The sequence below is a fragment of the Pleurodeles waltl genome, chromosome 6 (genome assembly GCF_031143425.1).
Source record: "Pleurodeles waltl isolate 20211129_DDA chromosome 6, aPleWal1.hap1.20221129, whole genome shotgun sequence".
Lineage (NCBI taxonomy): Eukaryota > Metazoa > Chordata > Amphibia > Caudata > Salamandridae > Pleurodeles > Pleurodeles waltl.
This window is the reverse complement of record NC_090445.1, coordinates 343,333,378-343,360,122: the sequence shown is the minus strand read 5'-3', so window position 1 is coordinate 343,360,122 and position 26,745 is coordinate 343,333,378. Positions and strand designations below refer to the sequence as shown.

Here is a 26,745-nt window from a genome sequence, read left to right as displayed (position 1 = left end):
AGACCACTGGGCTAGCCCAGGGGCTATCAGAGTACTCAATTACTCCCAATTCCAGCATCTTGTGGACTTCCACCTTGATGCTTTCCTTAACTTGGTCAGACTGTCTAAATATTTTGTTTTTGACAGGCATGGTGTCTCCTGTGTCCACATCATGGGTACACAGGTGTGTCTGACCAGGGGTTAGGGAAAAGAGTTCAGCAAACTGCTGCAGGACCTTCCTGCAGTCAGACTGCTGCTGGCTAGAGAGGGTGTCAGAGTAGATCACTCCATCTACTGAGCCATCTTTAGGGTCTGAGGAGAGGAGATCAGGGAGAGGTTCACTCTCAGCTTCCTGGTCCTCATCTGTTACCATCAACAGATTTACATCAGCCCTGTCATGGAAGAGCTTGAGGCGGTTCACATGGATCACCCTCTTGGGGCTCCTGCTGGTGCCCAGGTCCACCAGGTAGGTGACCTGACTCTTCCTTTCTAGTACTGGGTAAGGGCCACTCCATTTGTCCTGAAGTGCCCTGGGAGCCACAGGCTCCAGAACCCAGACTTTCTGCCCTGGTTGAAATTCAACCAGTGCAGCCTTTTGGTCATACCACAACTTCTGGAGTTGTTGGCTGGCCTCAAGGTTTTTACTTGCCTTTTCCATGTACTCTGCCATCCTTGAGCGAAGGCCAAGTACATAGTCCACTATGTCTTGTTTAGGCTCATGAAGAGGTCTCTCCCAGCCTTCTTTAACAAGAGCAAGTGGTCCCCTTACAGGGTGGCCAAACAGAAGTTCAAAGGGTGAGAATCCTACTCCCTTCTGAGGCACCTCTCTGTAAGCGAAAAGCAGACATGGCAGGAGGACATCCCATCTCCTTTTGAGTTTTTCTGGGAGCCCCATGATCATGCCCTTTAATGTCTTGTTGAATCTCTCAACAAGGCCATTAGTTTGTGGATGATATGGTGTAGTGAATTTGTAAGTCACTCCACACTCATTCCACATGTGTTTTAGGTATGCTGACATGAAGTTGGTACCTCTGTCAGACACCACCTCCTTAGGGAAACCCACTCTGGTAAAGATACCAATGAGGGCCTTGGCTACTGCAGGGGCAGTAGTCGACCTAAGGGGAATAGCTTCAGGATACCTGGTAGCATGATCCACTACTACCAGGATATACATAATTCCTGAGGCTGTGGGAGGTTCTAGTGGACCAACTATGTCCACACCCACTCTTTCAAAAGGGACCCCCACCACTGGAAGTGGAATGAGGGGGGCCTTTGGATGCCCACCTGTCTTACCACTGGATTGACAGGTGGGGCAGGAGAGGCAAAACTCCTTAACCTTCTGGGACATATTGGGCCAGTAGAAGTGGTTGACTAACCTCTCCCACGTCTTGGTTTGTCCCAAATGCCCAGCAAGGGGAATATCATGGGCTAAGGTCAGAATAAACTCTCTGAAACCCTGAGCCACTACCACTCTCCTAGTTGCACCAGGTTTGGGATCTCTTGCCTCAGTGTACAGGAGTCCATCTTCCCAATAGACCCTATGTGTTCCATTTTTCTTGCCTTTGGACTCTTCAGCAGCTTGCTGCCTAAGGCCTTCAAGAGAGGGACAGGTTTCTTGTCCCTTACACAACTCTTCCCTTGAGGGTCCCCCTGGGCCCAAGAGCTCAACCTGATAAGGTTCCAGCTCCATAGGCTCAGTTCCCTCAGAGGGCAGAACTTCTTCCTGAGCAGAGAGGTTCTCTTTTTGGTGTTGTGTTGCAGCTGGTTTCCCAGCTGACTTTCCTTTTCTCTTGGTAGGCTGGGCCATTTTTCCAGACTCCAGCTCTACTTTTTCACCCTGTGCCTTGCACTGTGCCCTAGTCTTGACAAACACCAGTTCAGGGATACCCAGCATGGCTGCATGGGTTTTCAGTTCTACCTCAGCCCATGCTGAGGACTCCAGGTCATTTCCAAGCAAACAGTCTACTGGGATATTTGAGGAGACCACCACCTGTTTCAGGCCATTGACCCCTCCCCACTCTAAAGTTACCATAGCCATGGGATGTACTTTAGTCTGATTGTCAGCGTTGGTGACTGGATAAGTTTGTCCAGTCAGGTATTGGCCAGGGAAGACCAGTTTCTCTGTCACCATGGTGACACTGGCACCTGTATCCCTCAGGCCCTCTACACTTGTCCCATTAATTAAGAGCTGCTGCCTGTATTTTTGCATGTTAGGGGGCCAGGCAGCCAGTGTGGCTAAATCCACCCCACCCTCAGAGACTAATGTAGCTTCAGTGTGACACCTGATTTGCTCTGGGCACACTGTTGATCCCACTTGGAGACTGGCCATTCCAGTTTTAGCTGGATGGGAGTTAGAAGTGGTATCTTTCTTGGGACAGGCCTTGTCTCCAGTTTGGTGTCCAGACTGACTACAGTTTCGACACCAGGCCTTTTTGGGATCAAAGTTTTTACCCTTGTACCCAGGATTGTTTTGTGAAGAGGCTCTGGGCCCACCCTCCTGTGCAGGTTTTTGGGGGCCTGTAGAAGACTCTTTACTATTTTTATTTTTGGCTGTCTCACCACCTTTCCCCTGGGGAGGTTTTGTGACCCCTTTCTTTTGGTCACCCCCTGTGGAAGTTTTGGACACCCTAGTCTTGACCCAATGGTCCGCCTTCTTTCCCAATTCTTGGGGAGAAATTGGTCCTAGGTCCACCAGATGCTGATGCAGTTTATAATTGAAACAATTACTTAATAGGTGTTCTTTCACAAATAGATTGTACAGCCCATCATAATCATTTACACCATTTCCTTGAATCCAACCATCTAGTGTTTTTACTGAGTAGTCTACAAAGTCAACCCAGGTCTGGCTCGAGGATTTTTGAGCCCCCCTGAATCTAATCCTATACTCCTCAGTGGAGAATCCAAAGCCCTCAATCAGGGTACCCTTCATGAGGTCATAAGATTCTGCATCTTTTTTAGAGAGTGTGAGGAGTCTATCCCTACACTTTCCTGTGAACATTTCCCAAAGGAGAGCACCCCAGTGAGATTTGTTCACTTTTCTGGTTTCACAAGCCCTCTCAAAAGCTGTGAACCATTTGGTGATATCATCACCATCTTCATATTTAGTTACAATCCCTTTGGGGATTTTCAACATGTCAGGAGAATCTCTGACCCTAGTTATGTTGCTGCCACCATTGATGGGTCCTAGGCCCATCTCTTGTCTTTCCCTTTCTATGGCTAGGATCTGTCTTTCCAAAGCCAATCTTTTGGCCATCCTGGCTAACTGGATGTCCTCTTCACTGGAGTTATCCTCAGTGATTTCAGAGAGGTTGGACCCTCCTGTGAGGGAGCCAGCATCTCTGACTATTATTTTTGGAGTCAGGGCTTGAGAAGCCCTGTTCTCCCTAGATAGGACTGGTGGAGGGGATTCTTCCTCCAGTTCACTATCATCTTCCTCTGTGTTATCCACAGAGGGGTTGGCTCTATCATACTCTGCCAACAGCTCCTGGAGCTGTGCTTTGGTAGGTCTGGAGCCCATTGTTATTTTTCTTATGTTACAGAGTGACCTTAGCTCTCTCATCTGGAGATGGAGGTAAGGTGTGGTGTCGAGTTCCACCACATTCACATCTGTGCTAGACATTATGCTTCTAAAAGTTGGAATACTTTTTAAGAAACTAAACTGGTTCTAGAATCTAATTCAAACTTTTACAAACTTTTAAACTCTAAAAGAAATGCTAACAGGGACTAACACAAGGCCCTAGCAGGACTTTAAAGAATTTAGAAAACTTTTCAAATTGCAAAAATCAATTTCTAATGATAATTTTGGAATTTGTCGTGTGATCAGGTATTGGCTGAGTAGTCCAGCAAATGCAAAGTCTTGTACCCCACCGCTGATCCACCAATGTAGGAAGTTGGCTCTGTATGTGCTATTTCAAAGTAAGGAATAGCATGCACAGAGTCCAAGGGTTCCCCTTAGAGGTAAGATAGTGGCAAAAAGAGATAATACTAATGCTCTATTTTGTGGTAGTGTGGTCGAGCAGTAGGCTTATCAAAGGAGTAGTGTTAAGCATTTGTTGTACATACACACAGGCAATAAATGAGGAACACACACTCAGAGACAAATCCAGCCAATAGGTTTTGTTATAGAAAAATATCTTTTCTTAGTTTATTTTAAGAACCACAGGTTCAAATTTTACATGTAATATCTCATTTGAAAGGTATTGCAGGTAAGTATTTTAGGAACGTTGAATCATTTCATTAGCATGTATACTTTTCACATAAAACACAATAAGCTGTTTTAAAAGTGGACACTTAGTGCAATTTTCACAGTTCCTGGGGGAGGTAAAGTAATGTTAGTTTTCATAGGTAAGTAAGTCACTTACAGGTTTCAGTTTTTGGTCCAAGGTAGCCCACCGTTGGGGGTTCAGAGCAACCCCAAAGTTACCACACCAGCAGCTCAGGGCCGGTCAGGTGCAGAGTTCAAAGTGGTGCCCAAAACGCAGAGCTTCAATGGAGAGAAGGGGGTGCCCCGGTTCCAGTCTGCCAGCAGGTAAGTACCCGCGTCTTCGGAGGGCAGACCAGGGGGGTTTTGTAGGGCACCGGGGGGGACACAAGCCCACACAGAAATTTCACCCTCAGCGGCGCGGGGGCGGCCGGGTGCAGTGTTAGAACAAGCGTCGGGTTCGCAATGGAAGTCAATGAGAGATCAAGGGATCTCTTCAGCGCTGCAGGCAGGCAAGGGGGGGGCTTCCTCGGGGAAACCTCCACTTGGGCAAGGGAGAGGGACTCCTGGGGGTCACTTCTGCAGTGAAAGTCCGGTCCTTCAGGTCCTGGGGGCTGCGGGTGCAGGGTCTTTTCCAGGCGTCGGGACTTAGGTTTCAGAGAGTCGCGGTCAGGGGAAGCCTCGGGATTCCCTCTGCAGGCGGCGCTGTGGGGGCTCAGGGGGGGGGACAGGTTTTGGTACTCACAGTCGTAGAGTAGTCCGGGGGTCCTCCCTGAGGTGTTGGTTCTCCACCAGCCGAGTCGGGGTCTCACGCTTCTTGCGGGGAGATTGCAGGGTTCTTTAAAGCTGCTCCTTTGGATAAAGTTGCAGTCTTTTTGGAGCAGGTCCGCTGTCCTCGGGAGTTTCTTGTCGTCGTCGAAGCAGGGCAGTCCTCAGAGGGTGCAGAGGTCGCTGGTCCCTTTGGAAGGCGTCGCTGGAGCAGAGTTCTTTGGAAGGCAGGAGACAGGCCGGTGAGTTTCTGGAGCCAAGGCAGTTGTTGTCTTCTGGTCTTCCTCTGCAGGGGTTTTCAGCTAGGCAGTCCTTCTTCTTGTTGTTGCAGGAATCTAGTTTCTAGGTTCAGGGAGAGCCCTTAAATACTAAGTTTAAGGGCGTGTTTAGGTCTGGGGGGTTAGTAGCCAATGGCTACTAGCCCTGAGGGTGGGTACACCTTCTTTGTGCCTCCTCCCAAGGGGAGGGGGTCACATCCCTAATCCTATTGGGGGAATCCTCCATCTGCAAGATGGAGGATTTCTAAAAGTTAGAGTCACCTCAGCTCAGGACACCTTAGGGGCTGTCCTGACTGGCCAGTGACTCCTCCTTGTTATTCTCATTATTTTCTCCGGCCTTGCCGCCAAAAGTGGGGGCAGGGGCCGGAGGGGGCGGGCAACTCCACTAGCTGGAGTGTCCTGCGGTGCTGTGACAAAGGGGTGAGCCTTTGAGGCTCACCGCCAGGTGTTACAGCTCCTGCCTGGGGGAGGTGTTAGCATCTCCACCCAGTGCAGGCTTTGTTACTGGCCTCAGAGTGACAAAGGCACTCTCCCCATGGGGCCAGCAACATGTCTCTAGTGTGGCAGGCTGCTGGAACCAGTCAGCCTACACAGATAGTCGGTTAAGTTTCAGGGGGCACCTCTAAGGTGCCCTCTGTGGTGTATTTTACAATAAAATGTACACTGGCATCAGTGTGCATTTATTGTGCTGAGAAGTTTGATACCAAACTTCCCAGTTTTCAGTGTAGCCATTATGGTGCTGTGGAGTTCGTGTAAAACAGACTCCCAGACCATATACTCTTATGGCTACCCTGCACTTACGATGTCTAAGGTTTTGCTTAGACACTGTAGGGGCACAGTGCTCATGCACTGGTACCCTCACCTATGGTATAGTGCACCCTGCCTTAGGGCTGTAAGGCCTGCTAGAGGGGTGTCTTACCTATACTGCATAGGCAGTGAGAGGCTGGCATGGCACCCTGAGGGGAGTGCCATGTCGACTTACTCATTTTGTTCTCACTAGCACACACAAGCTGGTAAGCAGTGTGTCTGTGCTGAGTGAGGGGTCTCTTAGGGTGGCATAATACATGCTGCAGCCCTTAGAGACCTTCCCTGGCATCAGGGCCCTTGGTACCAGAGGTACCAGTTACAAGGGACTTATCTGGGTGCCAGGGTGTGCCAATTGTGGAATCAAAAGTACAAGTTAGGGAAAGAACACTGGTGCTGGGGCCTGGTTAGCAGGCCTTAGCACACTTTCAATTCAAAACATAGCATCAGCAAAGGCAAAAAGTCAGGGGGTAACCATGCCAAGGAGGCATTTCCTTACAATAGGCCTGTTATACCAACCCCTTCAATGCACTGAACAAAGAAACTTCAATCAACCTGTAGAATGTTCTCCTCACACCCACTAACCTGTGAGAGCAGGACTGAAAGCACTCAGGGGGATGGCTCCATTCAACTGCAGTGCTGCCTGTGCCATCAGAGGAAGCTGCATCCCAGATCCTGCAACAAAGAGGGTAATTGCAGCTGAAGGCATCTGTGGGTCCATAAATCAGCAAGGCAGTAGCAGACAAGGGCACAGATCACAGATATGAGGGTCGACATGAATGGTCCAACAAAAGGGTGCATAGAGTGACCAGGAAAAAAACAGGTGGCAAAGAAAGGGAGACCTGGAAAGACACCAGGAGGATGGAGCAGGAGAGAGCAGAGATGGGTCTAATATCAGGAGGCATGAGTACACTGGGTCTCTAGGATGTGCAAGGTGGGGGACATAGGGAACAGTGGTATACATAGAGAATGGGGCACTAGACACACACTAGTACAGATAGATGCACAAGATGATGTATATATGATCGAGGAAGGCACAGGTAGACAAACAAAAACAGTGGAAGAAAACATGAGGAGAGCTACATCGTGACAGAAAAAAAAAACAAGCAAGAATGAAACAGGGCGATCATGCCACAGGTAGAACATGAAGACACAAACACTGTATTCTATCATACTGAACTCTGTTGCACATGAAACCAGACATTCAAATGGAAACATGTCTGCCAAGAAGCCCAAAGCACAGGAGGTCAAAAACTAGGGCAGATATGAGCTACACAAATTCCAAGTAACAGAAAATAAAAACTTAATAGGCAGAAGGAACTTCTCAGATCCTATTAGCACTGATCGGCCAATGTCTTTTCCAAGGTTTAGAGATCTCTCCAGCCCAAAGACCTTCCACCATCACTCCTACCCAGAAATTACGTTGATTTTTCCTGCCAACCCTAACCCATGTGCAGAAACCCAGGAACCCAATTCTCACCTTCTGCCAGCTTGGCCACAAGCCGCATTCGTGCAGCCTCCAGTGCCTTGGCGCGCTCTGCCTCTTCATCTTCTGGGAAAGAAATGTCACAGCTTCCGTCCAGCCGGTCTGTCACATACCCAACCTTCATGGACCGTCCTGCCAACTCAAAACCATTCAGTTGCTCTAGGGCTCGCCGGGCACTCTCTGCTTCAGCAAACTGTGAAGGAAATAAGGGGAAGAGAGGAATAAAGGTTTTAAATGGATAGAAAAGCATGCTGACTCACATATTTAGCAGCTTTCATACTTCACCCTATTTTAGGCTTGCATGAACATAAACTGGTCTTTCATTAGCTTTTCCCACTTCTAGGAAAATGGCTCCTTGTTGCAGTCCTCCTCCCCTTCACCCCCCAAACCCCACTTTTTTCCTGATATCGATGCTGACTTGACAGTGTGTGCTGGGACCCTGCTAACCAGGCCCCAAGCACCAGTGTTCTTTCACTAAAAATGTACCATTGTTTCCACAATTGGCACACCCCTGGCACCCAGATAGGTCCCTTGTAAAAGGTACCAGTGGTACCAAGGGCCATGTGACATGGGAAGGTCGCTAAGGGCTGCAGCATGTGTTGTGCCACCCTAAGGGACCTCTCACCCAACACATGCACACTGCCATTGCAGATTGTGTGTGTTGGTGGGGAGAAAAAGGCAAAGACGCATTGAATCCCCCTCAGGATACGATGCACACAAAATACTGCCTGTGGCATAGGTAAGTCATCCCTCTAGCAGGCCTTAAAGCCCTAAGGTAGGGTGCACGACACCACACGTGAGGGCATAGCTGCATGAGCAATATGCCCCTACAGTGTCAAAGTCCATTCTTAGACATAGTAAGTACAGTGTGGCCATGTTAAGTATATGGTCTGGGGGTTTGTCAAAACAAACTCTACAGTTCCATAATGGCTACACTGAACACTGGGAAGTTTGGTATCAAACTTCTCAGAATAATAAACCCACACTGATGCCAGTGCTGGATTTATTAAACAAATGCACACAGAGGGCATCGTAGAGATGCCCCCTGTATTTTACCCAATCCTTCAGTGCAGGGCTGACTGGTCTGTGCCAGCCTGCCACTGAGAGACGAGTTTCTGACCCCCTGGGGTGAGAGCCTTTGTGCTCTGAGGCCAGAAAAAGCCTGCACTCAGAGGAGGTGCTTCACAACCCCCCTGCAAGAACTAACACCTAGCAATGAGCCTCAAAGGCTCAGGCTTTCTGTTACAATGTCCCACGGCACTCCAGATAGTGGAGATGCCCGCCCCTGGACACAGCCCCCACTTTTGGGGGAGACGGTAAGCCATTGCCTCTCCTTATAAGACAGCACCCCTGTGCACCGCGACTTTTGCAGCAACCAAGGCTTGTTGACTCCTGCTCTAAGGGATCTTCAGACTCAGAGTACCAAGGAATCCAGCACTTCATCCTTCCAAGGACAGTCTCCTCTCTGCTGCTTCAGCGACGTGGGACTCCTCTCCAGGTGTGCTGGTTGGGCCTCACTGCAACTCACAGTGCCTCCTGCCACTGGGTTACCTGTGGGGGCTGCAGACTGCTTCTCCTGACTCTCCAGACTGCTGAGAGTCAGCCTGGACTCCCATCCAACGGTCGAGTCCCCTGGGCCCTGAAGTTTCTCTTCAGCCTTGTAACTCTTCTTTTGCTCCTCTTGCATTTGGCAAGGTTTGATGGTGGTTCTCCTACGCCACTGACCATCTGCTACCTGGTGACTGACATAAGACACCATCTGTACCGCTCCAAGGACTCATCTGCAGCTCCTGGACTCCATAGCTGGTCGTCTTCCCCGTAGACCCAGATCTTCATCCACAGAAGGGCAGGTAGAGACTCCTGCCCCGACTGGACACTCCATTGTGGACTGGACTCTGTCCCCTTCTTTTGCAAGTCCTCTACTTTCAGAATCCAAATTTGGTTTCATCTGGTCTGGCCCTGTTCTTGCACAATCCATTTTCTAAGTCCTCTTGTTAGCCCTTGGGAATACCAGGCCCTTGCTTCTGCTCTCCTGGTTGCTGGGGGTCACTAAGGTAAGGGTCTCAAGTTCTCCCAGCTCCTCTCTAACTACTCCATATCCTTGGGTGGGGGACTTCACATTGCATTGCACTATTTTAGTATTTGGTTTGGCATCTTCCCCCAGGGCTTAATCTAGTGTAGTGTTACTGTAATACAACACCTTTGTTTTTCTAACACTGTGTGGTTTTTCGTGTGTGATATGCATAAGCTTTTCATGTCTCCTAGATAAGTCTTGGCTGCTCATCCACAGCTACCTCTAGAGAGCCCTGCTGAATAATGGTCAATACTGTAGGAAAGTAGCATCTTTCTTACATAGCTACTCCCACTTTTTGCCTGGCAACAGTGTTTTTAGATTGTAGTGCACTGGTATCCTGCTAACCAGGACTCCAGTGTGCCTGTGCTCTCTCCTCTAAATTTGGTTGCTGGTAAACTTTACATCCCACAATTGGCATACTGGTGCACCCACGTAAGTCCCTAGTATATTGTACCTAGGTACCCAGAGCATTTATGCACCAGGGGTCTCCCATGGGCTGCAGCATGTATTGTGCCACCCATGGGAGCCCATGCAAACTGTATCTGCAGACCTGCCATTTGCAGCCTGCGTGAAATGGTACATGCACCCTTTCACCACACATCTAAGGCTTGCTTTATATCCTGGTCACTGCATTTAGACACTGTAAGGAAATGCCTCCTTGGCATGGTTACCCCCTGACTTTTTGCCTTTGCTGATGCTAAGTTTTGATTTGAAAGTGTGCTGAGGCCTGCTAACCAGGCCCCAGCACCAGTGTTCTTTTCCTAACCTGTACTTTTGTTTTCACAATTGGCACACCCTGGCATCCATGTAAGTCCCTTGTAACTGGTACCTCTGGTACCAAGGGCCCTGATGCCAGGGAAGGTCTCTAAGGGCTGCAGCATATCTTATGCCACCCTGGGGACCCCTCACTCAGCACAGACACACTGCTTGCCAGCTTGTGTGTGCTGGTGAGGACAAAACGAGTAAGTCGACATGGCACTCCCCTCAGCGTGCCATGCCAACCTCACACTGCCTATGCAGTATAGATAAGTCACCCCTCTAGCAGGCCTTACAGCCCTAAGGCAGGGTGCACTATACTATAGGTGAGGGCACCAGTGCATGAGCACTGTGCCCCTACAGTGTCTAAGCAAAACCTTCGACATTGTAAGTGCAGGGTAGCCATAGGAGTATATGGTCTGGGAGTCTGTCATGCACGAACTCCACAGCACCATAATGGCTACACTGAAAACTGGGAAGTTTGGTATCAAACTTCTCAGCACAATAAATGCACACTGATGCCAGTGTACATTTTATTGTAACATACACCCCAGAGGGCACCTTAGAGGTGCCCCCTGAAACCTTAACCAACTACTCGTGAAGGCTGACTGGTTTTAGCAGCCTGCCACACTCGAGACATGTTGCTGGCCACATGGGGAGAATGCCTTTGTCACTCTGTGGCTAGTAACAAAGCCTGTACTGGGTGGAGATGCTTATCACCTCACCCTTGCAGGAACTGTAACACCTGGCGGTGAGCCTCAAAGGCTCACCCTCTTTGTTACAGCACCCCAGGGCATTCCAGCTAGTGGAGTTGCCTGCCCCCTCCGGCCACGGCCCCACTTTTGGCGGCAAGGCCGGAGGAGATAATGAGAAAAACAAGGAAGAGTCACTGGCCAGTCAGGACAGCCCCTAAGGCAACCTGAGCTGAGGTGACTGACTTTTAGAAATCCTCCATCTTGCAGATGGAGGATTCCCCCAAAAGGGATAGGAATGTGACCCTCTCCCCTTGGGGGGAGGCACAAAGAGGGTGCAGCCACCCTCAGGGCTAGTAGCCATTGGCTACTGCCCTCCCAGACCTAAACACACCCCTAAATTCTGTATTTAGGGGCTCCCCTGAACCTAGGAACTCAGATTCCTGCAACCTAAGAAGAAGAGGACTGCTGAGCTGAAAAACCCTGCAGAGAAGATGGAGACACCAACTGCTTTGGCCCCAGCTCTACCGGCCTGTCTCCCCCCTTCTAAAGACACTGCTCCAGCGATGCTTTCCCCAGGGACCAGCGACTTCTGAATCCTCAGAGGACTGCCCTGCTCTAGAAGGACCAAGAAACTCCCGAGGACAGTGGCCCTGTTCACCCAAGACTGCAACTTTGTTTCAAAGGAGCAACTTTAAAACAACTGCGTTTCCCGCCGGAAGCGTGAGACTTGCTACTCTGCACCCGACGCCCCCGGCTCGACTTGTGGAGAAACAACACTTCAGGGAGGACTCCCCGGCGACTGCGAGACCGTGAGTAGCCAGAGTTGCCCCCCCCCTGAGCCCCCACAGCAACGCCTGCAGAGGGAATCCCGAGGCTCCCCCTGACCGCGACTGCCTGCTCCTCAGATCCGGACACCTGGTAAAGACTCTGCACCCGCAGCCCCCAGGACCTGAAAGATCGGAACTCCAGTGCAGGAGTGACCCCCAGGAGGCCCTCTCCCTTGTCCAGGCGGTGGCTACCCCGAGGAGCCCCCCCCTTGCCTGCATTGCTGAAGAGACCCCTTGGTCTCCCACTGATTTACATTGGAAACCCGACGTGTGTTTGCACACTGCACCCGGCCGACTCCGTGCTGCTGAGGGTGTGCTTTCTGTGCTAACTTGTGTCCCCCCCGGTGCCCTACAAAACCCCCCTGGTCTGCCCTCCGAAGACGCAGGTACTTACCTGCTGGCAGACTGGAACCGGGGCACCCCCTTCTCCATTGAAGCCTATGTGTTTTGGGCACCAATTTGAACTCTGCACCTGACCGGCCCTGAGCTGCTGGTGTGGTAACTTTGGGGTTGCTCTGAACCCCCAACGGTGGGCTACTTTGGACCCAAACTTGAGCCCCGTAGGTGGTTTACTTACCTGCAAGAACTAACAAACTCTTACTCCCCCTAGGAACTGTGAAAATTGCACTGTCTAGTTTTAAAATAGCTATATGTGATTTATTTGAAAAGTATATATGCTATTGTGATTATTCAAAGTTCCTAAAGTACCTACCTGCAATACCTTTCATTTTAAGTATTACATGTAAAATTTGAACCTGTGGTTCTTAAAATAAACTAAGAAAAGAGATTTTTCTATACAAAAACCTATTGGCCTGGAATTGTCTTTGAGTGTGTGTTCCTCATTTATTGCCTGTGTGTGTACAACAAATGCTTAACACAACTCCTTTGATAAGCCTACTGCTCGACCACGCAACCACAAAATAGAGCATTGGTATTATCTCTTTTACCACAGAGTCCAAGGGTTCCCCTTAGAGGTAAGATAGTGGCAAAAAGAGATAATACTAATGCTCTATTTTGTGGTAGTGTGGTCGAGCAGTAGGCTTATCAAAGGAGTAGTGTTAAGCATTTGTTGTACACACAGAGGCAATAAATGAGGAACACACACTCAAAGACAATTCCAGACCAATAGGTTTTTGTATAGAAAATGAAAATGTCACTTACCCAGTGTACATCTGTTCGTGGCATTAGTCGCTGCAGATTCACATGCTGTGCATAGTCCGCCGTCTGGTGTTGGGTCGGAGTGTTACAAGTTGTTTTTCTTCGAAGAAGTCTTTTCGAGTCACGAGACCGAGGGACTCCTCCTCCTTTGTTTCCATTGCGCATGGGCGTCGACTCCATCTTCGATTGTTTTCCCCGCAGAGGGTGAGGTAGGAGTTGTGTATGTTAGTAATAGTGCCCATGCAATGGAATGAATAAGTATGTACAAAATAAAGTTTAAGTAATATATTTACAAATGTACAAATGTTGAAGATTACTTCTAAACGGCTACAGGCTCCCGGGGAGGCGGGTGGGCGCATGTGAATCTGCAGCGACTAATGCCACGAACAGATGTACACTGGGTAAGTGACATTTTCAGTTCGGTGGCATGTGTAGCTGCAGATACACACGCTGTGCATAGACTAGTAAGCAGTTATCTCCCCAAAAGCGGTGGTTCAGCCTGTAGGAGTGGAAGTAGTTTGAAATAAAGTTCTTAGTACGGCTTGACCTACTGTGGCTTGTTGTGCGGATAGCACGTCTACACAGTAGTGCTTAGTAAATGTGTGAGGCGTAGACCATGTGGCTGCCTCACATATTTCGTTCATTGGAATATTTCCTAGGAAGGCCATGGTAGCGCCTTTCTTTCTGGTTGAGTGTGCCTTTGGTGTAATGGGCAGCTCTCTCTTTGCTTTAAGGTAGCAGGTTTGGATACACTTAACTATCCATCTGGCTATACCCTGTTTTGATATTGGGATTCCTGTATGAGGTTTTTGAAATGCAATAAACAGTTGTTTTGTTTTCTTAATTAGTTTTGTTCTGTCAATGTAGTACATTAGTGCTCTTCTGATGTCTAATGTATGTAGTGCTCTTTCAGCTACTGAGTCTGGCTGTGGAAAAAACACTGGTAGTTCTACTGTTTGATTTAAGTGGAACAGTGAAATAACTTTTGGTAAAAATTTAGGATTGGTTCTTAGAACTACCTTATTTTTGTGTATTTGAATAAAAGGTTCCTGTATAGTAAACGCTTGAATTTCGCTTACTCTTCTTAGAGATGTAATGGCAATGAGAAATGCAACCTTCCACGTTAAGAATTGCATTTCGCAAGAATGCATGGGTTCGAAAGGTGGACCCATGAGTCTTGTTAAGACGATGTTGAGGTTCCATGAAGGAACAGGTGGTGTTCTTGGTGGTATAATTCTTTTTAGGCCTTCCATAAACGCTTTAATGACAGGTATCCTAAATAGTGAAGTTGAATGGGTAATCTGCAGGTATGCAGAAATTGCTGCGAGGTGTGTCTTTATGGAAGAGAAGGCCAGATTTGATTTCTGCAAATGTAGTAAGTATCCTACTACATCCTTTGGAGATGCATGTAATGGTTGAACTTGATTACTATGGCAGTAGCAAACAAATCTTTTCCATTTACTTGCATAGCAGTGTCTAGTGGATGGCCTTCTAGCCTGTTTTATGACCTCCATACATTCTTGGGTTAGGTTTAAATGTCCGAATTCTAGGATTTCAGGAGCCAGATTGCTAGATTCAGCGATGCTGGGTTTGGATGCCTGATCTGTTGTTTGTGTTGTGTTAGCAGATCTGGCCTGTTGGGTAGCTTGACATGGGGTACTACTGACAGGTCTAGTAGTGTTGTGTACCAGGGTTGTCTTGCCCATGTTGGTGCTATTAGTAGGAGTTTGAGTTTGTTTTGACTCAATTTGTTTACTAGATATGGAAGGAGAGGGAGAGGGGGAGGGGGAAAAGCGTATGCAAATATCCCTGACCAATTCATCCATAGAGCATTGCCTTGAGACTGCCTGTGTGGGTACCTGGATGCGAAGTTTTGGCATTTTGCGTTCTCCTTTGTTGCAAATAGGTCTATTTGAGGTGTTCCCCAAATGTGGAAGTAAGTGTTTAGAATTTGGGGGTGAATCTCCCATTCGTGGACTTGTTGGTGATCTCGAGAGAGGTTGTCTGCTAGTTGATTCTGGATCCCTGGAATAAACTGTGCTATTAGGCGAATGTGGTTGTGAATCACCCATTGCCATGTCTTTTGTGCCAGGAGGCACAGCTGTGTCGAGTGTGTTCCCCCCTGTTTGTTTAGATAATACATTGTTGTCATGTTGTCTGTTTTGACAAGAATGTATTTGTGGGTTATGATGGGTTGAAATGCTTTCAACACTAGGAATACTGCTAACAATTCGAGGTGATTTATATGCAACTTCGTTTGATGTACGTCCCATTGTCCTTGGATGCTGTGTTGATTGAGGTGTGCTCCCCACCCTGTCATGGAAGCATCTGTTGTTATCACGTATTGTGGCACTGGGTCTTGGAAAGGCCGCCCTTTGTTTAAATTTATACTGTTCCTCCATAGAAGCGAGATGTATGTTTGGCGGTCTATCAACACCAGATCTAGAAGGTGACCCTGTGCCTGTGACCATTGCGATGCTAGGCACTGTTGTAAGGGCCTCATGTGCAGTCTTGCGTTTGGGACAATGGCTATGCATGAAGACATCATGCCTAGGAGTTTTAATACCATCTTTGCATGTATTTTTTGTGTCGGATACATGGCTTGTATAACCTTGTAAAAATGTTGAACCCTTTGTGGACGAGTGGCTATCCCCTTTGTTGTGTCGATTGTCGCTCCTAAGTATTGCTGTGTTTTGCACGGCAGAATGCGTGATTTTGCATAGTTGATGGAGAAACCGAGCTTGTAGAGGGTTTGTATGACATACTCTGTGTGGTGTGAACACTTGGTTAGGGAGTTGGTTTTGATTAGCCAATCGTCTAGGTAGGGGAACACGTATTTGCTGCCTTCTGATATGTGCAGCTACTACTGCTAGGCATTTTGTAAATACTCTTGGTGCGGTTGTTATACCGAACGGCAACACTTTGAATTGGTAGTGTATTCCCTTGAATACGAACCTTAGGTATTTCCTGTGCGAGGGATGTATCAGTATGTGGAAATACGCGCCCTTTAGATCTAAGGTTGTCATATAGTCTTGTTGTTTTAGCAGTGGTAATACGTCTTGTAGCGTGACCATGTGAAAGTGTTCCGATTTGATGTAGATGTTTAGTGTTCTGAGATCTAAGATTGGTCTCGGTGTTTTGTCTTTTTTTGGTATTAGAAAGTACAGTGAGTAAACTCCTGTGTTCCTTTGCGTACGTGGTACAAGTTCTATTGCGTCCTTTTGCAGTAATGCCTGAACTTCTAATTCCAGAAGGTCTAAATGCTGTTTTGACATGTTTTGTGTTTTTGGTGGGACATTTGGAGGCATTTGGAGAAATTCTATGCAATAACCATGTTGGATAATTGCTAAGACCCAAGTGTCTGTTGTTATCTCCTCCCAAGCTTTGTAAAATTGGCTTAGTCTTCCCCCCACTGGTGTTGTGTGAAGGGGTTGAGTGACTTGTGAGTCACTGTTTGGTTGTAGGGGTTTTGGGACCTTGAAATTTTCCCCGGTTTCGAGGGAATTGTCCCCCTCTGTACTGGCCCCGAAAGCCTCCCCTTTGGTACTGTCCCTGGTAGGTAGACGGTGTTGATTGTGAGGTGCTGGCTTGTGTGGCTTGACCCCGAAACCCCCCTCTGAAGGGTGTTCTGCGAAATGTGCCAAAAGTGCCTCTGCCCTGCGGGGAATAGAGTGCGCCCATGGCCTTGGCTGTGTCAGTATCCTTTTTCAATTTCTCAATCGCCGTGTCCACATCGGGTCCAAACAATGGTTGTTCGTTGAACGGCAGATTGAGCACTGCCTGTTGTATCTCGAGTTTAAACCCGGATGTGCGCAACCATGCGTGCCGTCTTATGGTTACCGCAGTATTTATTGTTCTTGCAGCTGTATCCGCTGCATCCATAGAGGAGCGTATTTGGTTATTAGAGATATTTTGTCCCTCCTCAACTACTTGTTTTGCCCGTTTCTGCAATTCTTTGGGTAGATGCTCGATGAGATGCTGCATCTCATCCCAATGGGCTCTGTCATATTGCACTAGGAGCGCCTGAGAGTTCGCGATGCGCCACTGGTTTGCAGCTTGTACAGCAACCCTTTTTCCAGCTGCGTCGAACTTGCGGCTCTCTTTGTCCGGAGGTGGGGCGTCGCCTGATGTGTGTGAGTTGGCTCTCTTGCGAGCTGCCCCTACTACAACTGAATCTGGTGGCAGTTGTGATGTGATAAAAGCAGGGTCTGTGGGCGGTGCTTTATATTTTTTATCCACCCGTGGAGTTATCGCTCTGCTTTTGACAGGATCTTTAAAGATCTGTTTTGCGTGCCTTAGCATTCCCGGGAGCATAGGCAGGCTTTGATAGGTGCTATGTGTGGAGGAGAGGGTGTTGAAAAGGAAGTCATCCTCGACAGGTTCGGAGTGTAACAACACGTTATGGAATTCTGCTGCCCTAGCTACCACCTGTGCATACGCTGTGCTGTCCTCGGGTGGTGAGGGCTTGGTAGGGTACGACTCAGGACTATTGTCTGATACTGGGGCGTCATATAGGTCCCAAGCGTCTTGGTCATCTTGGCTCATGGTGGTATGAGCTGGTGAATGTGACGGAGTTCGTGCCGGTGATGTATGAGTTACAGGGGGAGGAGAGGGTGGTGGAGTTACTTTCTTCACCACTTTTGCTTGTGGTGTTTGTTCTTGTGTTTGGAACTCGAGTCTCCTTTTCCTCCTGATTGGGGGAAGAGTGCTGATCTTCCCTGTCCCACTCTGTATGAAGATCCGCTTCTGGGTGTGGTCTATGTCAGTGGTTTGTAACTCTTCTTCAAATCTGTGTTTGCGCATTTGAGAGGACAGTGATTGTTCCTCTGAATACGAGCTGGCAGTCGGTTCGGTTGCTGGGCGTTTTGGCACCGAAACTGTGTCTTTTCTTGTTTTCGGCTCCGAGGAGAATTTTCTCTTTTTTGTAGTCGAGCCTTCTCGGCGTCGATCATCCTCGGTGCCGCTGTCTGTGCGTCGAGCAGCTTCGGTTCCGCTGTCTCGGCGTCGACCCTTTTCGGCAGCACTTTCTCGGTCCCGAGATTGCTGCGTGCCTGTGTCTCGACCCGAGTCGGACGATCTCGGCACCGGTTCGCCCTTTTTCGGTGCCGATGGACGGTCACCTATTTTATGGGTTGAGCCATGGCCTGTTGGCAGTGGCGTCCCCTGGGCCTTGTCTGTTTTCCCGTGTGGTGCTTGTTTCGTTGTCTTACTCACGGTTTCTTCGACGTCGAACTCCTCCGAGTCCGATTCATGGATGGAGAAGGCTTCCTCTTCTTCTCCTTGTTCCTCGAACCCACGTTGTCCTGTCGGCGTGGACGCCATTTGCAACCTTCAGGCTCTTCGGTCACGGAGCGTCTTTCGGGACCGGAACGCACGACAGGCCTCACACGTCTCTTCCTTGTGCTCGGGCGACAGGCACAAGTTACAGATCAAATGTAGGTCTGTATACGGATATTTGCTGTGGCATTTAGGACAGAATCGGAACGGGGTCCGTTCCATCGGTGTCGATGTTACACGCGGTCGGGCCGACCAGGCCCCGACGGGGGGGTCGAAGTTACCCCGAAGGGCTACCGGAGCTCTTCCCGATTCGGTGTCGATTCTATCGAACCCGATACCAAACGAAACAATACCGACGTAGTTTTCCGAAGTTTTGACTATCTTTCCGTCCCGAAACCCGGAGCGAAAAGGAACACGCCCGAACCCGATGGCGGAAAAAAAACAATCGAAGATGGAGTCGACGCCCATGCGCAATGGAAACAAAGGAGGAGGAGTCCCTCGGTCTCGTGACTCGAAAAGACTTCTTCGAAGAAAAACAACTTGTAACACTCCGACCCAACACCAGACGGCGGACTATGCACAGCATGTGTATCTGCAGCTACACATGCCACCGAACATTTCTTTTCTTAGTTTATTTTAAGAACCACAGGTTCAAATTTTACATGTAATACTTAAAATGAAAGGTATTGCAGGTAGGTACTTTAGGAACTTTGAATAATCACAATAGCAAATATACTTTTCAAATAAATCACATATAGCTATTTTAAAACTAGACAGTGCAATTTTCACAGTTCCTAGGGGGAGTAAGAGTTTGTTAGTTCTTGCAGGTAAGTAAACCACCTACGGGGTTCAAGTTTGGGTCCAAAATAGCCCACCGTTGGGGGTTCAGAGCAACCCCAAAGTTACCACACCAGCAGCTCAGGGTCGGTCAGGTGCAGAGTTCAAAGTGGTGCCCAAAACGCATAGGCTTCAATGGAGAAGGGGGTGCCCCGGTTCCAGTCTGCCAGCAGGTAAGTACCCGCGTCTTCGGAGGGCAGACCAGGAGGGTTTTGTAGGGCACCGGGGGGGACACAAGTTAGCACAGAAAGCACACCCTCAGCAGCACGGGGCGGCCGGTGCAGTGTGCAAACACACGTCGGGTTTCCAATGTAAATCAATGGGAGACCAAGGGGTCTCTTCAGCGATGCAGGCAGGCAAGGGGGGGGGGGGCTCCTCTGGGTAGCCACCACCTGGGCAAGGGAGAGGGCCTCCTGGGGGTCTTCTCTGCAGGGTTTTTCAGCTTAGCAGACCTCTTCTTCTTAGGTTGCAGGAATCTATCTTGCTGTGTTCTGGGAGCCCCTAAATACTCGGGGTGTGTTTAGGTCTGGGAGGGCAGTAGCCAATGGCTACTGTCCTTTAGGGTGGCTACACCCTCTTTGTTGCTCCTCCCTGAGGGGAGGGGGGCACATCCCTATTTCTTATTGGGGGAATCCTCCATCTGCAAGATGGAGGATTTCTAAAAGTCAGTCACCTCAGCTCAGGACACCTTAGGGGCTGTCCTGACTGGCCAGTGACGACTCCTTGTTTTTCTCATTATCTCTCCTGGACTTGCCGCCAAAAGAGGGGACTGTGTCCAGGGGGCGGGCATCTCCACTAGCTGGAGTGCCCTGTGGCACTGTAACACGAAGCCTGAGTGTAGGAAGTTGGCTCTGTATGTGCTATTTCAAAGTAAGGAATAGCATGCACAGAGTCCAAGGGTTCCCCTTAGAGGTAAAATAGTGGTAAAAATAGATAATACTAATGCTCTATTTTGTGGTAGTGTGGTCGAGCAGTAGGCTTATCCAAGGAGTAGTGTTAAGCATTTGTTGTACATACACATAGACAATAAATGAGGTACACACACTCAGAGACAAATCCAGCCAATAGGTTTTGTTATAGAAAAATATCTTTTCTTAGTTTATTTTAAGAACCACAGGTTCAAATTTAACATGTAATATCTTGTTTGAAAGGTATTGCAGGTAAGTACATTAGGAACTTTGAATCATTTCAATTGCATGTATACTTTTCAAGTTATTCACAAATAGCTATTTAAAAAGTGGACACTTAGTGCAATTTTCACAGTTCCTGGGGGAGGTAAGTTTTTGTTAGTTTTACTAGGTAAGTACGACACTTACAGGGTTCAGTTCTTGGTCCAAGGTAGCCCACCGTTGGGGGTTCAGAGCAACCCCAAAGTTACCACACCAGCAGCTCAGGGCCGGTCAGGTGCAGAGTTCAAAGTGGTGCCCAAAACGCATAGGCTTCAATGGAGAGAGGGGGGTGCCCCGGTTCCGGTCTGCTTGCAGGTAAGTACCCGCGTCTTCGGAGGGCAGACCAGGGGGGTTTTGTAGGGCACCGGGGGGGACACAAGCCCACACAGAAATTTCACCCTCAGCAGCGCGGGGGCGGCCGGGTGCAGTGTAGAAACAAGCGTCGGGTTTTCAATGTTAGTCTATGAGAGATCAACGGATCTCTTCAGCGCTGCAGGCAGGCAAGGGGGGGGCTTCCTCGGGGAAACCTCCACTTGGGCAAGGGAGAGGGACTCCTGGGGGTCACTTCTCCAGTGCAAGTCCGGTCCTTCAGGTCCTGGGGGCTGCGGGTGCAGGGTCTTTTCCAGGCGTCGGGACTTAGGTTTCAGAGAGTCGCGGTCAGGGGAAGCCTCGGGATTCCCTCTGCAGGCGGCGCTGTGGGGGCTCAGGGGGGACAGGTTTTGGTACTCCCAGTCGGAGAGTAGTCCGGGGGTCCTCCCTGAGGTGTTGGTTCTCCACCAGCCGAGTCGGGGTCGCCGGGTGCAGTGTTGCAAGTCTCACGCTTCTTGCGGGGAGTTGCAGGGTTCTTTAAAGCTGCTTCTTGAAACAAAGTTGCAGTCTTTTTGGAGCAGGTCCGCTGTCCTCGGGAGTTTCTTGTCGTCGTCGAAGCAGGGCAGTCCTCAGAGGATTCAGAGGTCGCTGGTCCCTTTGGAAGGCGTCGCTGGAGCAGAGTTCTTTGGAAGGCAGGAGACAGGCCGGTGAGTTTCTGGAGCCAAGGCAGTTGTTGTCTTCTGGTCTTCCTCTGCAGGGGTTTTCAGCTGGGCAGTCCTTCTTGTTGTTGCAGGAATCTAATTTTCTAGGGTTCAGGGTAGCCCTTAAATACTAAATTTAAGGGCGTGTTTAGGTCTGGGGGGTTAGTAGCCAATGGCTACTAGCCCTGAGGGTGGGTACACCCTCTTTGTGCCTCCTCCCAAGGGGAGGGGGTCACAATCCTAACCCTATTGGGGGAATCCTCCATCTGCAAGATGGAGGATTTCTAAAAGTTGGAGTCACTTCAGCTCAGGACACCTTAGGGGCTGTCCTGACTGGCCAGTGACTCCTTGTTGCTTTCTTTGTTCCCTCCAGCCTTGCCGCCAAAAGTGGGGGCCGTGGCCGGAGGGGGCGGGCAACTCCACTAAGCTGGAGTGCCCTGCTGGGCTGTGACAAAGGGGTGAGCCTTTGAGGCTCACCGCCAGGTGTCACAGCTCCTGCCTGGGGGAGGTGTTAGCATCTCCACCCAGTGCAGGCTTTGTTACTGGCCTCAGAGTGACAAAGGCACTCTCCCCATGGGGCCAGCAACATGTCTCGTGTGGCAGGCTGCTGGAACTAGTCAGCCTACACAGACAGTCGGTTAAGTTTCAGGGGGCACCTCTAAGGTGCCCTCTGGGGTGTATTTTGCAATAAAATGTACACTGGCATCAGTGTGCATTTATTGTGCTGAGAAGTTTGATACCAAACTTCCCAGTTTTCAGTGTAGCCATTATGGTGCTGTGGAGTTCGTGTAAAACAGACTCCCAGACCATATACTCTTATGGCTACCCTGCACTTACAATGTCTAAGGTTTTGTTTAGACACTGTAGGGGTACCATGCTCATGCACTGGTACCCTCACCTATAGTATAGTGCACCCTGCCTTAGGGCTGTAAGGCCTGCTAGAGGGGTGTCTTACCTATACTGCATAGGCAGTGAGAGGCTGGCATGGCACCTTGAGGGGAGTGCCATGTCGACTTACTCGTTTTGTCCTCACTAGCACACACAAGCTGGCAAGCAGTGTGTCTGTGCTGAGTGAGGGGTCCCTAGGGTGGCATAAGACATGCTGCAGCCCTTAGAGACCTTCCCTGGCATCAGGGCCCTTGGTACCAGGGGTACCAGTTACAAGGGACTTACCTAGGTGCCAGGGTTGTGCCAATTGTGGAAACAATGGTACATTTTAGGTGAAAGAACACTGGTGCTGGGGCCTGGTTAGCAGGGTCCCAGCACACTTCTCAGTAAAGTCAGCATCAGTATCAGGCAAAAAGTGGGGGGTAACTGCAACAGGGAGCCATTTCTTTACATATTCCCCTTAGGTCGACTACTGCCCCTGCAGTAGCCAAGGCCCTCGTTGGTATTTTTACTAGAGTGGGCTTCCCTAAGGAGGTGGTGTCTGACAGAGGTACCAACTTCATGTCAGCATACCTGAAACACATGTGGAATGAGTGTGGAGTGACCTATAAATTCACTACACCATACCATCCACAAACTAATGGCCTTGTTGAGGGATTCAACAAGACATTAAAAGGCATGATCATGGGGCTCCCTGAAAAACTCAAAAGGAGATGGGATGTCCTCTTGCCATGTCTGCTTTTCGCTTACAGAGAGGTGCCTCAGAAGGGAGTAGGGTTCTCACCCTTTGAACTTCTGTTTGGCCACCCTGTAAGGGGACCACTAGCTCTTGTGAAAGAAGGCTGGGAGAGACCTCTTCATGAGCCTAAACAAGACGTAGTGGACTATGTTTAAGGATGGCAGAGTACATGGAAAAGGCAAGTAAAAACCCCGAGGCCAGCCAACAGCTCCAGAAGTTTTGGTATGACCAATAGGATGCAATGGTTGAATTTCAACCAGGGCAGAAAGTCTGGGTTCTGGAGCCTGTGGCTCCCAGGGCACTTCAGGACAAATGGAGTGGCCCTTACCCAGTGCTAGAGAAGAAGAGTCAGGTCACCTACCTGGTGGACCTAGGCACTAGCAGGAGCCCCAAGAGGGTGATCCCTGTGAACCGCCTTAAGCTCTTCCATGACAGGGCTGATGTGAATCTGTTAATGGTAACAGATGAGGACCAGGAAGCTGAGAGTGAACCTCTCCCTGATCTCCTCTCATCAAACCCTAAAGATGGCTCAGTTGATGGAGTGATCTATTCAGACACCCTCTCTAGCCAACAGCAAGCTGACTGTAGGAAGGTCCTGCAACAGTTTGCTGAGCTCTTTTCCCTAACCCCTGGTCAGACACACCTGTGTACCCATGATGTGGACACAGGAGACAGCATGCCTGTCAAAAACAAAATATTCAGACAGTCTGACCAAGTAAAGGAAAGCATCAAGGTGGAAGTCCACAAGATGCTGGAATTGGGAGTAATTGAGCACTCTGACAGCCCCTGGGCTAGCCCAGTGGTCTTAGTCCCCAAACCTCACACCAAAGATGGAAAGAGAGAGATGAGGTTTTGTGTGGACTACAGAGGACTTAATTCTGTCACCAAGACAGATGCCCATCCCATTCCAAGGGCTGATGAACTGATTGACAAATTAGGTGCTGCCAAATTCTTAAGTACCTTTGACTTAACAGCAGGGTACTGGCAAATCAAAATGGCACCAGGAGCAAAAGAAAAGACAGCATTCTCCACACCTGATGGTCATTATCAGTTCACTGTTATGCCCTTGGGTTTAAAGAATGCCCCTGCCACCTTCCAAAGGTTGGTGAATCAAGTCCTTGCTGGCTTGGAGTCCTTTAGTGCAGCTTATCTTGACGATATTGCTGTCTTTAGCTCCAGCTGGCAGGATCACCTGGTCCACCTGAAGAAGGTTTTGAAGGCTCTGCAATCAGCAGGCCTCTCTATCAAGGCATCCAAATGCCAGATAGGGCAGGGAACTGTGGTTTACTTGGGACACCTTGTAGGTGGAGGCCAAGTTCAGCCACTCCAGCCTAAGATCCAGACTATTCTGGACTGGGCAGCTCCAAAAACCCAGACTCAAGTCAGGGCATTCCTTGGCTTGACTGGGTACTATAGGAGGTTTGTGAAGGGATATGGATCCATAGTGACAGCCCTCACAGAACTTACCTCCAAGAAAATGCCCAAGAAAGTAAACTGGACTGTAGAATGCCAACAGGCCCTTGACACCCTGAAACAAGCAATGTGCACAGCACCAGTTCTAAAAGCTCCAGATTACTCCAAGCAGTTCATTGTGCAGACAGATGCCTCTGAACATGGGATAGGGGCAGTTTTGTCCCAAACAAATCATGGTGGCCTTGACCAGCCTGTTGCTTTCATTAGCAGAGGTTACTCCCCAGGGAGCAGCGTTGGAGTGCCATTGAGAGGGAGGCCTTTGCTGTGGTTTGGTCCCTGAAGAAGCTGAGACCATACCTCTTTGGTACTCACTTTGTAGTTCAAACTGACCACAGACCTCTCAGATGGCTGATGCAAATGAAAGGTGAAAATCCAAAACTGTTGAGGTGGTCCATCTCCCTACAGGGAATGGACTTTATAGTGGAACACAGACCTGGGACTGCCCATGACAATGCAGATGGAGTTTCCAGGTTCTTCCACTTAGAAAATGAAGACTCTCTTGGGAAAGGTTAGTGTAGGAAGTTGGCTCTGTATGTGCTATTTCAAAGTAAGGAATAGCATGCACAGAGTCCAAGGGTTCCCCTTAGAGGTAAAATAGTGGTAAAAAGAGATAATACTAATGCTCTATTTTGTGGTAGTGTGGTCGAGCAGTAGGCTTATCCAAGGAGTAGTGTTAAGCATTTGTTGTACATACACATAGACAATAAATGAGGTACACACACTCAGAGACAAATCCAGTCAATAGGTTTTGTTATAGAAAAATATCTTTTCTTAGTTTATTTTAAGAACCACAGGTTCAAATTTAACATGTAATATCTTGTTTGAAAGGTATTGCAGGTAAGTACACTAGGAACTTTGAATCATTTCAATTGCATGTATACTTTTCAAGTTATTCACAAATAGCTATTTTAAAAGTGGACACTTAGTGCAATTTTCACAGTTCCTGGGGGAGGTAAGTTTTTGTTAGTTTTACCAGGTAAGTAAGACACTTACAGGGTTCAGTTCTTGGTCCAAGGTAGCCCACCGTTGGGGGTTCAGAGCAACCCCAAAGTTACCACACCAGCAGCTCAGGGCCGGTCAGGTGCAGAGTTCAAAGTGGTGCCCAAAACGCATAGGCTTCAATGGAGAGAAGGGGGTGCCCCGGTTCCAGTCTGCCAGCAGGTAAGTACCCGCGTCTTCGGAGGGCAGACCAGGGGGGTTTTGTAGGGCACCGGGGGGGACACAAGCCCACACAGAAATTTCACCCCCAGCGGCGCGGGGGCGGCCGGGTGCAGTGTTAGAACAAGCGTCGGGTTCGCAATGGAAGTCAATGAGAGATCAAGGGATCTCTTTAGCGCTGCAGGCAGGCAAGGGGGGGGCTTCCTCGGGGAAACCTCCACTTGGGCGAGGGAGAGGGACTCCTGGGGGTCACTTCTGCAGTGAAAGTCCAGTCCTTCAGGTCCTGGGGGCTGCGGGTGCAGGGTCTTTTCCAGGCGTCGGGACTTAGGTTTCAGAGAGTCGCGGTCAGGGGAAGCCTCGGGATTCCCTCTGCAGGAGGCGCTGTGGGGGCTCAGGGGGGACAGGTTTTGGTACTCACAGTCGTAGAGTAGTCCGGGGGTCCTCCCTGAGGTGTTGGTTCTCCACCAGCCGAGTCGGGGTCGCCGGGTGCAGTGTTGCAAGTCTCACACTTCTTGCGGGGAGATTGCAGGGTTCTTTAAAGCTGCTTCTTTGGATAAAGTTGCAGTCTTTTTGGAGCAGGTCCGCTGTCCTCGGGAGTTTCTTGTCGTCGTCGAAGCAGGGCAGTCCGCAGAGGATTCAGAGGTCGCTGGTCCCTTTGGAAGGGGTCGCTGGAGCAGAGTTCTTTGGAAGGCAGGAGACAGGCCGGTGAGTTTCTGGAGCCAAGGCAGTTGTTGTCTTCTGGTCTTCCTCTGCAGGGGTTTTCAGCTAGGCAGTCCTTCTTCTTGTTGTTGCAGGAATCTCATTTTCTAGGGTTCAGGGTAGCCCTTAAATACTAAATTTAATGGCGTGTTTAGGTCTGGGGGGTTAGTAGCCAATGGCTACTAGCCCTGAGGGTGGGTACACCCTCTTTGTGTCTCCTCCCAAGGGGAGGGGGTCACAATCCTAACCCTATTGGGGGAATCCTCCATCTGCAAGATGGAGGATTTCTAAAAGTTAGAGTCACCTCAGCTCAGGACACCTTAGGGGCTGTCCTGACTGGCCAGTGACTCCTCCTTGTGATTCTCATTATTTTCTCCGGCCTTGCCGCCAAAAGTGGGGGCCGGGGCCGGACAACTCCACTAGCTGGAGTGTCCTGCGGTGCTGTGACAAAGGGGTGAGCCTTTGAGGC

General features: G+C 49.3%; 1 protein-coding gene across 2 annotated transcripts in view; it reads right to left on the bottom strand.

The window, feature by feature from the left end:
* Window positions 1-26,745, bottom strand: part of RBM23 (RNA binding motif protein 23) — a 454,647-nt gene that overhangs the window by 106,886 nt on the left and 321,016 nt on the right. For both annotated transcript variants that reach the window (XM_069238236.1, XM_069238237.1), the window contains exons 11-12: window positions 7,511-7,709; window positions 6,616-6,705 (exon numbers count right to left, since the gene is read on the bottom strand). In XM_069238236.1, coding sequence (XP_069094337.1) covers window positions 6,616-6,705; window positions 7,511-7,709 — 289 coding nt within the window. The remainder of the gene's footprint in view (window positions 1-6,615; window positions 6,706-7,510; window positions 7,710-26,745) is intronic.